The sequence below is a fragment of the Chiroxiphia lanceolata genome, chromosome 5 (assembly GCF_009829145.1).
Source record: "Chiroxiphia lanceolata isolate bChiLan1 chromosome 5, bChiLan1.pri, whole genome shotgun sequence".
In the NCBI taxonomy this organism is placed as follows: domain Eukaryota; kingdom Metazoa; phylum Chordata; class Aves; order Passeriformes; family Pipridae; genus Chiroxiphia; species Chiroxiphia lanceolata.
The window spans coordinates 6,473,185-6,490,559 of NC_045641.1; the positions used below are offsets into that span (position 1 = coordinate 6,473,185).

The 17,375-nt window shown below is 39.4% G+C and overlaps 1 protein-coding gene across 1 annotated transcript in view; it reads left to right on the forward strand.

Annotated features, from left to right (window-relative positions):
• Window positions 1–17,375, forward strand: part of CDC123 (cell division cycle 123) — a 32,216-nt gene that overhangs the window by 4,566 nt on the left and 10,275 nt on the right. The window contains exons 4-9 of the mRNA XM_032688035.1: window positions 501–533; window positions 2,706–2,801; window positions 3,516–3,622; window positions 10,045–10,093; window positions 11,699–11,774; window positions 14,730–14,852. Coding sequence (XP_032543926.1) covers window positions 501–533; window positions 2,706–2,801; window positions 3,516–3,622; window positions 10,045–10,093; window positions 11,699–11,774; window positions 14,730–14,852 — 484 coding nt within the window. The remainder of the gene's footprint in view (window positions 1–500; window positions 534–2,705; window positions 2,802–3,515; window positions 3,623–10,044; window positions 10,094–11,698; window positions 11,775–14,729; window positions 14,853–17,375) is intronic.

Here is a 17,375-nt window from a genome sequence, read left to right on the forward strand (position 1 = left end):
TTTCATACCCTGAGAAATTAGGATTACATTTGGAGGAGTTACTTCAGGAACCAGTGAAAGTTTCTGAGGCCATAATAGGTCAGAAGAACATTTTAGAAGAAAAACAGTGAGAGATGTTGTAAGTATGAGGTGACAGAAAAATGATGAAAAAGAAATAGAAGTGAAACTAATGGGTCATGGGTCCAAGGATGGAAGTGCTGGAGACAAGCTTCAGACAGGGAAGACTGAGTTTTGAAATGTCCTAAGTTTGTGGTATAAATCACAATTAAAATATATAGGTGTCTTTTTTCCATACGTTTAGAATAACACTTCTGCTGAATACACAGTACTTCTCCTGTCTTAATTTACACCAAAAAAATCAGAAGATGGTGATGTTACGCTCTCTGGGGTAGTGATTTGATCTGTGTGTTGTAGGAGCTGTATGAATCCTGATTGTCTCATAAATTATAAAAGATGCCTCAGGAATCCAGTAACCTTCGATTTGTTCTTGTTTTTAACAGTGGTCAGATGATGAGAACACTACAACACTTAAGGTAAGGTCCTATAAGAGCCTAACATGGGTTTGTCAGCAGTTTTCCTTTTTGCAGCCTTGTGATATGAAACTTGTTGCTGGTGAGACATATCTCTTGCTGTGTTTGACATTTCTCAGACCATTTTGGATGGATGGCAGTGTACGTGTCTGTAACTTCAAAAAAGTTTTGCTGGCTTAATTTAACTAAAAACAAAACGCTTTTCTTCATCCCCAACAATCACACACTTGTTAGACTATAGGAAATGAACTGAAGTGCAGCTCTAAATATAGCTGGCTTTCATTTTCACCACTTTGAGTATCTCCCAATTATTTAATCAGGCTGGATGCAGAAGAAACGAAGCCCCTGCAGCTCAAATTTCACAGCTCTTCTCTGAATGTGCCATTATTTCCTCCTAAGTACATTTATTCCTATAATTTTTTTTTTATTTTTCCTGTCTTTATGGTCTCCTTGCACGGTGCCTGGCATAGAATCAGGATCATGATGGATGCAAACCAGGCTTCCTTGATCTTTTTTTTGCATCTTTTTTGAAACTTGCTGTTGCCCTGTCACTGCCAGAGTTAATATACTCATGGCACTTCTCTGCCATCAATACTGTGACTTCAGCCCTTTGGCTCCCTAATGTTCATGGGGTGGGATTGATCACCTTGGATTAGGTGCAGTATAAAAAGGTGTGATTTTTCTGATTTGATTTTTCTGATTTGATGACCCACTTGAGTCGTCGGGTAGAACTTGTCTCCCTTGCCCCTTCTATATTCTGAGGAAGAATTAGAATACAGGATTATAGAAAATTCTGTGTTTAAAGTAACTTGCATTAATATTGATGTCAGGCATTCAAAATTTAGGAAATGTTAGAATCTGGATTGTTTGTGCAGTCACAGAACTTTCCTCTTGTGGGTGTATTTATTCCCTTGTTTTAATCAAATGACACGATGGTAACATTTCTCTAGGGAGGCCTAGTGTGTGATACTACCTATATAGTAGGACTCCTGATTGCTGCCAAAACAACAGCAGATTGGATCAGAATGCAGTGGATGAAGAGCTTTACTTCTTGCAGGAACAATTTCTAGAATTGACTGAAGCTCTAAAGATAAAGAAAAATAAGAGAAGCACTTTTTTTCCAGTTTTCCAAGTGTAGTTTCCCAGGGAGACTAGGTAATGTACCAAGGAAAGGTTCAGAATATTTGAAGTTAAGTCCAGGTCATTGCACTAAAATGTGAGAGGGTTTTTTAAGTGTTTGCATTTGGGGAGGCTGCAGTAAGGGGATGCCAAAATGCATGAGGTTTTTTGATCACTTATGTGACTGTGAGGGCTTTGTTCTTTTAGAGACATCAATTGCTTTAGCCTAGAAGTTATCTTTGAGTTGAGTTTAAAAGTACTCAGACATTATTCTTGCTATAAATCTTATCACATGAAAAATCTCTGATATATGCTCGAAATCCTTTCATATTATTTTGAAGGTCAGCAACCTGGTTTTTTTTCTATAGCACCACATTCTGAGTGGAGTTTAGTGCATCCTGAGGAATTGTCCCCCCCCCTTATGTTTTCAGTGTTCTTTACAAGGCAAGGTTTTCTAGTCCAACCTTTGCAGTGTGTCCTCTATTTTTAGTCAATATATCATTAAGGAGCTATTTTAAGGCCCAATTTAAGAGCTGATTAGTTAAGATATTATTCTCTATAAAACAAGGTTTTATAAAACTAAAGCTTAAATGAGGAGCTGTTACTCAAATTGCCTGTGAGTTGATAGACATGCTTAATTCTCAAATAAATTTTTAAATCTAAATATTATTGGGCCTTATTTGTATACAATAATCTGCCATTAAGTATAAAACAACTGGTAAGTAATTAAGGTTTCGGTTTTTTGACATTTGTTTGCTGTTGCAGATTTCATGATCTATGTTACAAAGTTTCAGGTTTTATGCTGAAGTTCCTGGTACTTGTTAGTGATCAGAGTCAGAACTGGAAACACTTTCAGTTTTCTCTGATTGAAAGAATGTCAGATTTGTTTATTAAATAATTTATTTCCACAAGGACATTATTTTTTATGGGGTTCATACTGATTTTGGACATGTTTGTTTCTTCTGCAGTATGTATTTCTAAAGATGTTTAGAAGATGGCTACACTTCACTATTAAATGTGTGGAAATGAATATTTTTGTTGTTTTCCTTCGTTCAGGCACCAGAATTCCCTGAGTTCACATCTAAAGTTGAGGAAGCAATAAGTTCCTTGGGTGGAAGTGTTTTTCCTAAACTTAACTGGAGTGCTCCAAGGGTAAGAATGCTGACTCCCAAAACCTGTAACAGATGTTATCATGTGGATTTGTTTGTTTGTTTGTTTTATCTCAATGCATTGGAAAGAAGAAGAGACCAGTGGTTCTGATAAAGGGAGAAGTGATAGACAAGATATCAGTGGAGTGTGATACAGCAAACTGTTCTGGTGGATGAACCAGGTGGTGGTGGTGGTGCATATTTGGTGAGGCTGATGCAAGGCAGCACTGACTTTCTTACATTAAACTCTGTATCCTGATCACAGATAACAGTGTGATGATCAGGTTCTTCTTATTCAGGATACTGGTTGAAAACTGCCTGGGTGAAGATGAAAAATCCCACATTTTTTAAAAAGACAATAAACTTCTCTCTAGTTATTTTTAGGTACTCAAACTATACCATAGGGATGAGTTCCCCCAAATGTTGTTGTGTCGTATTCTCAAGAGACACTGTTCAATCAGGCATTCCAGGAAAGGTCCTGGAAGCAGTAAGGCAAAAACTTAGTTTTTAAAATAGATTTGCTCTGCTCTCAACATGGTATTTGTAGGAAAAACAATAACTATTGTGTCTCTTTTAACAGCTAATGAAGTTTTCCTCAAAATAAAAAAACGATTTTCTGTGTGTATTTCAAATGTTGTGTAATATTCAGATACATCTTCAGCTGCATTCCTTCCTGCTAGTAAAGGTGCATCTCTGGATGATCTCCTTCTTTGTTTAGGATGCCTACTGGATAGCAATGAACAGCTCTCTGAAATGCAAAGCTCTCAGTGATATCTTCCTCCTCTTCAAGAGTTCAGACTTCATAACTCGTGACCTCACTCAGCCGTGAGTACATTCCTAGTGACAAATTATTTATACCCAGCCAAAAAAACAAAGGCAAACCAGGGAGATGATAAAGTAGCACATGCAAAATGACATTGTGGGCTAAAACCATTTTTATTGAGTTGCTTTCCACAGCAAGTGATTACCATGTCCCTTGCAAATTTTAAAGCTGTTGTGGTTTGTGTGGCTGCCTGGAAGAGGCCTGAGACTTCTGCTAACATATTTCTAGAGCTCCTTCTGATCCCAAGTCCTTGTACCTCTTGGAACAAATGCATTCCAGGAACTGTGACTAAGGATAACAGTTACAAGATAGAATTACAAATATGATGTGCTTAGAGTGTATTTTTATCTGCTCACATGAAAAGAGCACTTAATTGTATAGGAGCAGTTTCCTCCTGTAGTACCTGCATCTGATCGATTTATGCCACTCATTTCTAAAATACAGCATTTTTGAGAGAAAATGAAATTACTGGAGTTTAATAGTCTTGTTACTATGATTACTATTTTTTTTCAGACAAGCAGAATTTCAAAGAAAAGGGGAAATCCATGGCTTGATATCTGAGAGCTTGTTTCTCAGGAGTTAGTCAACGCTTATTTGTATTGCTGCAATATCTAGGAGACTCAGTCAAGTGCAGAATCCTTGCTCTAGGTGCCTTATGGAGGGTTACCAGAGTAGGAGTCCCATGTCAAGATTCCCATGTCCCATGGTTTATGACTCAACAGAAATTTTCTTGTTTAAAATGTGAAACCAGTTGCATTATTGCCATGCAACTGCCTTCTTTTTTATTCCTGCAACTCTCTTCCCCCAGTTTGTTGATACATATAAAACCAAGAAGAGATAGGTAGCAGCTCTCATCCTTACCTCTGCATTTATGGAGTGCTAGTGAGGTTGCTGGGGCCAATTCTGGTGTTAGGTTTCATGTCATGTCTAACCTGCAACATTGTGAGGTGCAGGAGAAGAGACTGAGGAGGAGGAGAGAAGATGCTGGAGTTGAGAAGACAGTTTGAAAAATATGTTGGGCTTGGGAACCAGTTATGAGATTGAGAATTTAGGATTCTGGGATCGTAGAGAATGAAAGAGATGGGGAGATGAGAAATCTATAGTTACATTTCAGAGGTGAGTAAATAGTGATTCTCAGAAGACTTTGGTGCCTCACCAAGGAACTGCTTTCATGGTGGTCCTCTAAGGAGAAGTGGACTGTCTTGGGGGATGGCTTTCTCAGAGGGTTGAGTGCTAAAATTTATGTCTCCTTTGTTGTCATGGCTTTCAGGACTGAGTTTTGTGCATCTGCAAAGACCTGCACGCTTTGTATCACCCTTCGTGAACGTTAAATAATACAGGTTTTGTATTCTGCTATCCTCATGTATAAAGAGGTTCAGCTAAAAGTACCCTGAGCTCCTTGCAGAATTCCTGTTTGGTTAACCACTTCCTAGGGAGTTTGAGAGGCAACCAAGTGTTTAGCAAGTCCCACTTGAAGATGTGGCAACTCTGTGTGTGTTCATTGTGTGGCAGAATGAACTGATCCGACCACCCTCACTGACACTGGAATCAGTGCATTTTCTGTCAGGTTTTATGTCCAATCAGGTGTAAGTGCCTGAGCTGTTCACCTTGCCCTCTGCAGCCAGCACAGACCTGGTGCTAGAGGCAGTGAAGACATTGTAGTTCCTGTGGGTGTTACCTTGAACCATCAGTGATTTCACCTGAAGTTCACACCAGATTAAGAGCAGAAGTGCCTGAGCAGCCTGGAACAGGCACAGTCCCTTCTGTGGATCTTCTACTGATCCTGCTGTGGGAGAATGACCTCCAGCAGAAAGGCAACACCTCAAATTGCAGGGGCTCAGTGCATTTAGAGATCCTTGTCCAGGCTGATAAAGACTACACACCCCACCAGACAGCACAGCTCAGCTAGTGGGTGGTCAGTAAGTAAAGGTTGTGACATGATTGTGGGAAATCACCTAGATCTCTATGTATCTTACATTTTATGAATATTTTGTACTTGATCAAAGCATGTCTTATTGTCCAGTCTGTGCATGGTGTTTCTAAATTACTAAGTTATTGGTACAGAATGTCCCCAAACAGTGGAATGATTATTGCTAAATCAGAACAGTGGTCTTCCTTAATTATACTATTGATTAGCTGCCAGTTTCCTAGTCCTTAGCAAGCAGAAATTAAAATATAGCTGGCATGAGAACCTGAAGTGCTGAACAAAATGAAAATTGCATACATAATACATCCAAATCCCTTGGAAGGGTGACTTGGAGGGAGGATAAATGCATTTTGTTTCTGCTTCTTTCATTAATACTCAGCATGTCTAAAGTTTCTTGCCTTTGCATAAGTAACAGCTGAAATGCTGTATACCCTTTCTGTTGTTGTTTTGTTTTCTGTTCAATTGTATGAACTTTAAAAATCTGCTTCATGGGTCATGATACGGTAAACATTTTCCACTGGCAATTTGTAGGTCTGGTTTTTAATCCAGAAATTTAAGGCAGTGATGTGAGACTTAAGGCAAACTACTTTCCTTGCCTCCTCCTTCCTCTCCCATTTCCTATTTGCTTCCCTGCTATCAGTCTGTACATTGTTCAGGTCAGGGAACTGCCCTTGCTGTGATCTCAACCATCTCGAGTTCTGAGAAAACTTCAGCCATGCAATACTTCAATACAAACCATTAAAAATATGGTCTTTATGCAGATGTACTGAGCATGACCAGATGAGCTTGAATGTTTAAATGTTTGGATTCTCTCATAATGTTGACACTTTGGTTGAAAAGTTCAGACTAATGAGTTAACTTTCCTGCTTGTTCATTTTGTATAAATTAACGAAGAATTCAGAGTAATGCACTCATTAATGTAGTTGATGTTGTTTCTGCTTAAAGTCAGCATTGTGTTTTACTTAGCTGTGTTCACAAAAAAATTTGTGGGTGGTGTGATCCTTAACTTTTCAGGTTTTAATATGGGCTTTCAGAAACTTAGTGTTGTGGATGTGTGATTAATAAAAAATCCCTTCTAACTGGGTTTTCTGTTAAGGGATTAAAACTCCTCTTTTCATCAAAATCCCTTTAAAGCCTTGATGGGTGTTTTGGTTTAGAGCACAGTTTTTCTTCTTTATTGTTAGAATGGGTGGACTATGTTTGTTAAAACATGAGTGATTGTCCACCTTGAGACTGTAGAAATTAGCAATATTCTAATGATCTGATAATGCCCCTTCAATTATAATATAAGGTTGATATCATGCTTATTAATAAACCTTAAAAATTTTTCAGAGATTGTCAGGATGGTTTAAAATGCTAAAGTGTTCTTATTTTTCCAGTTGTTTATAATTACAACCATAGAGGTGAAATAAAAGTATTGTAAGTTAGCCTTGTTGAAAAGCAAACTAATGCAGAGAACTTCTTTTGCAGGGATTGCCCTTTGACTTATGACATTCAGTCAGCATGAGATCTATTTTTATATATTTAGGTGTTTATGAGAGGGTTTTTCAATATCGAATTCTAAATGGTAAGAAATGATGAAGTTTTTCTGAGATGTGGAGTAACAGCCTGTGTTCTCCTAACAGGACATAGGAGGCAGTGTTGGATTATGAAGATGTGCCTTGGCACTCCAATACCTTTTAGCCAGAACAGTAGCTGTTGGCTTAGACTTTAATATAACCTGTTTCAAGGAAGGCAGTTACACATGAGAGGATGTAGAAAATGAGATCTTTGATGATTTTTTTTTTTTTCTTGAGGTTTACTCCCACCCCGTTCTTCTGAGCAATTTACAGTGTGGTACAAGATCCTCTTTTGAATGGTGCTTGAATTTCCTATTTCTTTTAGGTCCTTAAAGTTCCAGGAAGGTTCAATATTCAAGGAATGAAGATACAGTTCAAGGCTGTCAGAAGTTTCTCCTTTGATTTTTTTTTTCTTTTTTAATTAAGCTTTTAAAATAAGCTATGAGATGATAGCAGGGAAGTGTCAGGTACAGAAAAATTTTACAATTCTCATCATATTCGTAATAGTTTCCTATTATCCACAGAATACCCTCAGTGATTTGCAAATGAGTTCATGGCTTTCTTAGCAGGGTAGGTACTGGGGATTTTGCAAACTTTCTTGAAATTGCTTTTCTCAGTGTTGAAAACTGACTACATAGTGGCTTTGTGTCATGTGTCCTGTGGTGGAGAATATGCATTTGGAGTTTAAATGCAGCTGCTACATGTAAAGAGACCTTGATCCTTCTGCTCTTGACATCTAAGTATAAATCTGTAAACAAGCTGTTGACCACAGCGCAGGCCTATAAGCAAAAGAGTTTGACCCCTTCACCCTTAATAGTATTGAAAATGACAGTTTTCAGAGGTTTCAGAAAATACAGCACAGACATGTCTCAATTGGGGTTCCTGAAGTCTTTTGATTGTTCTTTCAACCAGCTCCAGACCCAAGTAGGATGTGGGTTAAAGAAACCCCACTAAGTCTTTCGCCTCTGGAGATCAAAGGGCCACCTGTAATAGATGAGTTCAGATGGGTCCTAAACAATTAATGCTACAAGAAACTGGTAAAATCTATAACATTGCAACCTCAAGTTGCCCAAAATTTACCCCCAAACCAGGAGTGGTAGTAATGTCCTTTTGTTGACAAATCCTCATGATACTAGTTATAAGGAAAAATAAAACTACAAAAACATTATTTTATCTTTCGCTGTGTTCTCCCATTTTTTCCTCATTTGTACTCAGTCCTGTGTCATTAAGGCTCAAGAAAGTACCCTTACTGGATCTTGGAGTGTTTTTGCCTGTACTCATAATTTTGTCTGTTTGCTTGATTCTACAGCAGTCTGTGGGGCTTAGGGTGGCACCCAAGGATTTAATGTTCTGACTTACAAGGAAAGAGGAAGTATCTTTCCCCACACAGCTCTTGTCCAAAATATTTGAGAGTTGAGTTAGGGGATAATTTTGATAATTTTGATTGTTTGACTGGAGTTTTCTGACTGCTGGAAAAGACTGTGTGTTGTAGGACTGAGCAGATTGGAGGTATCCCAGTCTCAGAAGTCTGAGAAGCAATGCAGGTCCTAGTGTGCAGAGACTGTAAACCCCCATATGCTGGACTTTAGCTGCCTTTTTATATATTGTTTATTTTGGCTTTGGGGGGGGGAATATTTTCCTCAGCATGACAGGCATATATTCTAGTAAGGGAGGAATTTTGAGTCTCAAAACTGTGAGTTGTCATGGGTTTGTTTCTCTTGCCTTGACAGATCTTAAATCGTGGGGAATCCTAACTGGAGCTGAAGGTTGTTATCTGTTTACACAGGCTTACAGATATATATGATGTGTTTGATCACAGAGCTTTTGGAAAGCTATTGCCCTACTTTTCTGGGTGTTGTGGATATTAAAGTCTAAACTAAAACGTGTGAAGTGTATTTCTGCTGGCAGCTCACAGAACAAACTCTTACAATCGCGCTTCGCTTCAAAACCGAAGGCTGGGCAGGCCACGTCTGACAAACACAGTGCTTATGTGAGACATGGGAGACTTTGGGTTGCTCAGTGAAGTTCACATGCCAAGAGGAGATAGTATAAATGTTGCATTTAGGACTATTGCTCAGCAGTGACCCTTTGCACAGTTCTGTGCGTCTGAGGAGTTTGTTGCCAAGGTCGGGGAGTAGATTGGAAGGACAATGCATGTTCTTCTGCAAATTCCCTTTGGAAGTTACAGAATTTTTGCAAGGTTTGCTGTAAAAGGCACATGCAAGTTGACTTGGGTTATAACTGGCTCCATTCTTGATAGTTCCTGAAAGGAGACAAACAGAGTCAGCTACTCACAAGGGACAAAACCTTGACATCTGCTTGCAGTTATGGAAATAGTTTTGTTTATTCCCTCTCTCAAGAGATTTGTAAGAGTATTTCTTAAGGCTCTTAATTTAGAAAGATCCTGTGCTGTGGAATCAGAAGTGCCGAGCAGCAGTGCTGTTTTGCATCCTTTATTCATGGAAATGAGCTGCTGTAAGGCATGATGATGTGTCTCTGTTGTGTGGTTTGGGAAGTTAAACATTAAAAGTACTCGGGAAAACATGCTGCAATGAAACTGGATTAGATTGCTCAAGTTTATCTGGTTCTTTGAGAATTCAGTTATGCCAACATAAAAATGCAAAGGGAAAGGAGCAGCACTATTGATTCAAACAGAAATAAATCAATAGTGAATAAACACTCACATTTTGGCCTCATCCCTGTCCAGATTTAAGTGCTTCTAAATTGCAGTAAAGAGGTGATTTCCCCCCCCCGCCCCACCACCCTGATAATTGTCAGAAGGAGGTTTGTTATTGATGTATTGCCTTTACTTGGTTTTTACATGTTGGAAACAATTTAACAGTAGTTTTCGTGATTCACAGTTTGGGGTTATTTTTCTCACCGGGGCTAAAATATTACATGTAAAGCAGATTTTGATGCCCATGCCTTGCTTTTCCAGATTTATTCACTGTACTGATGATTCCCCTGATCCTTCCCTGAACTATGAGGTAGGACTCTTTGCATGATTCCTAAGTAATTTTAACAAAATGCTCACAGCCTGGGTGCCATTTGTGCCTGGGTGCCTGTCCATAAAATTTGTTGTGTTTGTTTTATTGGTGTTGCTTGTGCAGTGAGGGGGGAGTGTGGTTAAGCACTGCAGGTCGTAAGTAGTTCATTTAATGCAGATCAGGTGAGCTAAAGTGCAGGCTTGTGAAGCTTCCTTGCAATTTCCTCTCATGTCTGTCAGGTTTTGACAGGAAGGACAAGTTTGAGTAGCTGAAGTCATAAATTCTTGATGGTGTGCTGCTTGTGAGCATCACACTGAGGTTACTGAGGGAGAAACTTGCTGCACTGGCTGGGACATCCTGAACTGAGGTGTTCTGTCATATCTTGTTTCACATGTTTGTTACCAGATTAAAATGTTCAGCTAGACATGCTTTAAACTGTTAGCGTGGAGCTACTGCTTTTATGGTAACATTTAGTCATCTCTCTAATAATAGTCTTTATGTAAATATAACATTTGTCATCATCCTGTGGGCTTAAAGGGCTTTTGAAAAGTGAATGAACCCTTTTTTTTTTTTTTAAAGCACTATCTAGTTTGCTTTAAAGATACAGGACATGTGAAAGCTGGAACAAAGAGTTCCATGTTTACACTGTAGTTAGGAATGTCATCTCTGATTACTGAAGGTTTTCTGCTGCAGTCGATGGGTGTTGGGAGTTTCCAGTATCCAGTAGCAGTAACTGGGGCCTTCAAAAAAATGAATCCTTCTGAATACTTCAGCTTAGGAAATGCAGAAACTTGAGGAAGTGCCAGAGAGATGCTTTAATTACCAGGCAGTCTGTCCTGTGGACTATAATAGTTTGCTTTCTATTTCTGTCCCGTGTCCTTGTTTTAACTGGTTTGCGCCTTCAAAGGCGTCACAGAACTCTGCTTGGGTGTGTACCAGAATAGAGGTTGATTTGGATAAATTTAATTCTGCTCATCAGCTCCTTTGACTAGGGAGCAACTTTGTGCCAATTCCATGACAGATTTGTTGTGTTGTACAGCAGGGTTTTTATTTTCCATGCTTTATCATTAATGTAACTTGGAAGTTGATTCATAAATGATTTCACCGTTATAAATACTGTGGAAGAGCATAAGATAATTAAGGTGGGAAGGGGCCTCAGGAGGTCTCTAGTTCATTCTTATGCTCAAAGCCAGGTAAGAGTTCAAACTGGCTTGCTTGGCATTTTATCAAATCTGGTCTGAAACACTCAGTGGGTGGAGGCTGCACAACCTCCGTGAGGGAGCTGTTCCAATGCTTGACAGTCCTCATGGTGAAGACATTTCTTATGTGCAGTCTGAGTCTTTCTGCTTTAAACTAGTTTGGACTACATGGTATTTAGAGGTGCCTTCCAACTGAAAGCATCCTGTGATTCTCTGAAACGAATATTAAGTCTAATTGGAAGTATTTCCTAAAATTATTATGTGAACTGCAGGCTAAGATTGTTTTGCTTTCTTGTATCATAGGTCATCTTACCACTACAGCAGAACTGTAGATGTTGATCTGTTGACAAAAAGTTACCTGTTACCTTTCTGAGACAATATTTTGTCATTTGTTTTCCCTCTGCAGCTTGTTCTTCGCAAATGGTGTGAACTAATCCCTGGTGCAGAATTCAGATGTTTTGTCAAGGAAAACAAGCTTTTAGGTAAGGATGTTCTTAGATAAATTTATTAAATGAAGTTCTGAGTAGTTTCTCTGATTCCTTGAATGAGAGCTAAATCTGAAGACAGATATTGGTTGTCACACCTCATTTCTGAAATTAATGGTTTCTTCTTTCTGTAATTTAAAATGTGGCGTGCTGCATTTCTCTATCCATTGTATTTGAAAGCCTGACAGCACAGCATGCTCACCATTACAGGGAGAATATTCTTAATTTAATTGTTAATTCAGAAACTTCACTCAGAGGCTGTTTTGTGAGTGATTCTTTTATATTCAGGAGCAAATTGCATCACCTCCAACTTGCAGAATGAATACAGAGCCAATTGTGTGTTGTGCTGCTAAGACATCACCCCATGTGGATATTACATGCAGAAAGCTGGGGAGGTCAGAACATCTCCACAGGTGTCTGAGTTCATGTTATAATCAGTGTAGCTTAGTCCTCTTGTGGTTTAGAACCTGTTGTTCTGTTGCTCTGGTTCGAAGTCCTAAATGTAAAACATTGCAAGTGGCACTGAACAACCAGGGTTTCCACAGCATGCAAAGAGCTGGTGGGCACATTGGGAGACCTCTGACAGCTGGAGAACAGGCAGGTTGTGCTAGAGCATGTATTTTAGGCAGCTCCTTGGGTAATTGGGTAAATTTAGCTGAATTACACTCTTCTGGTTGTGTAGATTATTCTCTGTTGACTACAGCAGGAGCTGAGACATCCAGTGCACACCCAGGTGCTTGAATTGAGTGGTTTAATTTCAGGCTAAGTGCTGTTGTGGAGTTTGAGTTTGGTTTTGGTGTGAAATGAAATCTTTAGAGATGAACAGAAATGCAAATAGCACAGGACTGGTGCACAGTTGTTCTTACCAAGGTTGAATCATTCTGCCTGAACTCTTCTAACAAGGAAATGTTACAACAGTCAGGTAGCAAATCCAGACTTTACAGGAAGGAAGGTGATTTTTTTGCTTTAAGATAAAACCAAGTTTGCTCATTTTGTCTGTCTCATACCTACATATTCACAAACCCCAAGCTCCATGTCTACAAGTGATCTATCCAGGATACCTTGTGATGATATGGAAGACAAGGGATATTAACTATGTAGTCCTCATTGTTTTTCCTGTCTTCCTCTCAGCATTGTGACTGTAGACTTGTTCTGGATGTGCCTTTTTTTACCTGTTAGGAGCTGTCAGTAATTCACTGCTCCATCCAGTCCCACCTCTGTGAATCTAGGAATGTACTCCCTGTTTTTGTTTCCTGATCTGAGCATCCTATGGAGCTGGACATGGATGTTTTGAGCTGTGCTAATCCAGGTGCTGTCAACACATACCATTCTCCTAAGCCCTTTTATTTGGTTGTTTCTTCTGGTGCTCCTACACTTGTCTTCCCATTCTCTCTCCATTTATGCCAAGTGCAGGTTTCTTACAGTTTATCTTGCTGTTAGCAGGGATTCTCCATTAGGTCAGGATTGTTTAATGGCTACTGACAGAGCTTTTTGAAGGGAGAAGAGCTGAATCCTGTCCTGTCCTGTAATGCTGTGAGCACCACAACTGCCAGAGATACACATCACTGTAATAACCTCTAAAACATTTGAATTTAGTTTTATTATAGAATAGACATAGTAATATTTATTTTCAAATACCTCAAACCATTTGTACGCTGGCTAATTAAAAACTGTCCATTTCATGACTAGGATTTGAAACTGTAGATCTGCCAATATGGTGGGTTTTTTTTAGCTAGCACTCCAGCTGCATTTCTGAAGATAGTTCCAAGATTTTTCATAATGTGTTCCCATGCTCTTAAAATTAATGAGCCTGTCAGTCAAGCTAAGGAGTGATAGTTGCAGTGTAGTGAATGATTTTCCAGTTACACATCTGCCTCCCCTGAGATGCCACCACCTCTTGGTTTTTGTTTTTTAGACTCAACTTCAGCTCTGCAGTGGTATTAAAAAGTCCAGGTTCCATTGACATCATGAACTTTTTGTATGAACTTTTTTAGAAAGAGCACATCTTTGGAGGGAGTCAGCATTGTCTTACAGTAAAACAATCCGTGTTTTGTATATGGTTAAAATAGCAATCTGACATCATGGATAAATCTTTTTTGGGGGATTCTGGCTTCTTCTGTATGTAACTAGCCTGAGTTACTCATTCTTCAGTGATGGGGCAGCTCTTGGATTTTTGGCTTTGTGAAGCAGGGTATTGCAATGGCCTATGTTGACACATCCTGTATGAGAACTGTCATTCAAGATGGATGCAAGTGTATAATCCTGCTGATGTCATTTTAAACTATTGTCTTGTAGACAAACAAGTGTCTGAAATTAAGAGCTTGTGATGTAACTGGGAAGTGTCAGATAGGCAAGAAAGCCCCTGAGGGAGTAAATGAGAGCAGCAAGGTACTTGTCTGTGTGCCATCTCATTGATTTGGGGATTTAAGATTTCACCTGTAGTGCCTTATCAAACAAGCATCTGTTATTCCACACCTAAAAAACTGGTTAAATGAGAATCTGTGGCACACTAGGATCTATCATCCTTGCTAATGTGCGAGCTTGGCCTCTACTTCTTTCATCTCATGGTTCCAAATTGTGGTCCCTACCTCTGATGTGCAGAACAAGGTTTTTGACCACAGTAACCAGCGGGAATAAAACTGAAAGGAAAAGACAGGAACTAGAAACTTAAACAGAGGTGAATGTTCCTCCTGGAAATTCACTTAAAAATAGTCAAAGAACGTGCATATAAAATGTAGGACAGGGCTGTTCAAGGACAAGATTCCTAATGGAAGTACTTTAAGTACAGGAGAATAAAGCTAAAGAGTAAGTCATTGGTGATGGTTGAAACCTGGGAGAACCCCATCTTCTGAAATATAAATGATGGCATGCATGTGCCTGATAACTGCATTTTTTCAGGTTGGTTTTTTTGTATGCCTGGAGCCCTTTATAATCAGCTGAAATCATTGACAGGTATATCCCAGAGGGACTACACCCAATACTACGACCACATCTCCAAGCAACATGAGGACATCTGCAGAGCCATACAGGAGTTCTTTGAGAAACACATACAGTATAAATTCTTGGATGAGGACTGTAAGTATCTTAAGGAGATCTGTGGATATGCATCTCTCTCTTCACAGCTACTGCTTTCCCAGGGCTTGGTCCTGTTTAGCTTGGGAGAGTCTTACAGCTCTTGTGGCTTTAGCATCTGGAGGAGCGAAGGTTTGGAGTGGCTATAAAATTGGCAACAAAAAAACCCTGAAGGAATTGGCTGGAGCTGTTCAGGAAAACACAGTAAATGAGTGAAAGATCCCTTCAAAAAGCATAATGATTTTTTTTTTAAGACGTTTTGCCCTTATACTTGAAAAATTTTATACCTGAGAAGTAAAGTAGGAGATGTTTGACAAAAAACATTCAGTAGTAAGAAGAATACTTATTTATAAAGATGTTGTCAGATGTTTGCTGCTAAATTATTGGTGTATTTCTTGAATAAAGTATTTTAAAGTTTTGTTTCAAGAAGTTTTAATAATTTCTCTGAGAATATTAATGCACACCAGTCTAGGTGCTGAACCTCTTAAATAAAGGCCACAGTATTTGATACACCTAAGCAGCCCAAGTAAATTGTCTTGTTCTTTAAAAGTTAAGTCCTTTGCAAATTCTACTGGAAATAGTTTCTTGACGTGGTTTAGTGAGAACAGAATAGAGTTCCATTGTGATCGGTGATCAGTAGTGGTGAAAAACATGGGGAAGAAATTTAAATTGGGTCTGGCATGGACCAAACCTCAGTTCAGTAAAATACATAAACATAAGAGTTGTCTGGTAGTTGTGTTGTCTTCTCTAAAGCATTGAAAATTCAACCTTTAGGTAAGTTTTGAACACGGTTAGTTGTTTTGCTGAGCCACCAGGGCAGCCAAGTAGATCTGTCCTCTCTGACTGTTTGAAAAAAATACCTTCTCATGCCAGTATTTGTTATATCAGAATTCTTAATAATTTAAGTCTGCAGAGTTCCTTTATTTCCGTCCAGAGAAGTTCTCAAGGACCACTGCTTGGAGAAGAGTAGCAGTCTGGAAATCAGTACAATAATTTAACAGGTCCATAAGCTTGTGTTTCAAAGTAAGATCAGTCATATAGGTCTGACATTTCTGATTACTGTCTTTTAATTTTCCTCTGTGTTCCAATGTAATTTTAGCTGGTATGTAATCAACTGATAGATAAGAATTCAGGGCACTATTTTTGGAAATTGATGCCTAGATTTAGGCTCTGAAATTGCTGCCTGGTGAACTGAAAGGTCTGAAGTGTCATCTTATGTAAAGGATGGCATCTGAGTTACCTTCTGGGAAAAAGAGGTTTCGGGGTGACCTGGGATGAAGGTTTGTTAACCTTTTGTTCTGAGGCACTAAATGCTGGTCCATCTGCAGAGAAATGTCATGCAGAAGATGTTTTCTGGTTTTTTGTGGGTTTTTTTTACCACCTTTCATTTATCCCCCATCATCTCCCTCCATCTGGTAGCATATGTGTTGCTAACAATAAAATCTGGCTTTGCTTGTTTGTTTGCTTTTAAAAGGAAAGGTATTACAGCTTTTTTTTCCTGACTTCTTGTTTCGTTGGGGATTTTGATGCTGTTTGCTCTGCTTTTTCCAGTTGGTCTGGTACCATCTCCAGATGGAAGAGTTGAGTCAGAGCAGCTGAAACATTGCAGAGTCAGAGCAGTAGGATAACAGATGGGTGAACGCTTTATAAATACTTCTAAATTATGTTAGAACCTTCTAAATACCTTTCATAAGAGCCCAGTAAAACAGTGCTCTGGAGGTATTGACAGTTGCTGTAGAGCTGGGCCTTGGCTTACTCTCTGTTTGAGCAATTTCTGGTGAAGTTTTACTCCAGTCTCAGTGGCACAGGACAGTCCTGCTCTGAGGTGACCCCTAAAAGGAGGGAAGAGTTCAGGTTTTCTCTTCTGTTCAGTGTTTGTGAGTGTCCTGAGCTAGTCACCAGCGTGCCAGCAGTCTTGCCAGGGATGTGATCCCCCTAAAGGCCATTGTTCTCATGGACTGCCATGGTCTTGCTTTAATCTGACAGCCCTCTCTTGATAGAAAAGCTTGCTCAGATGCAAACGTTCCACGCAAGTGGGATATGACTAATGAGAGGACATGGTACAGGCACCAAGTTCAGTTGCACAGCTGGAGAAGAAGTCCTGGGGTTGCTGTGCTCCTCTTTGCATTGATGACTGAATTAGCCACCGAGGGCTTCTCTTCCTGAGGAAGCAGAGCACTTAATCCTGGAGTGACATTTTAAATTGACGCAACGGAGCTTGTGCCGGAGCTGTGTGGATATTTAGGCTGGATGGTCAGAACCAGATACGTGCCTGACTTTGGCTTTGTGGAGTTGTGGTTTGCCCTTAGCCCAGCCAACCTCACATGAAATGTCAGATTAAGCCTTACATGGATGGTTGTGATCAATCAACATTCCCTGTTACTGACGGGCAGCTTCCTGCGACTCAAGTGTTCTGCAGTCATATCCTGAGTTTAGTTTATCCACATGTATTGGGAAATCTCTTAGCTGAAATATTCCCTTCCTTATTCATGAAGGAAAGGACAATACAGCATTTGTCTGAGGCTT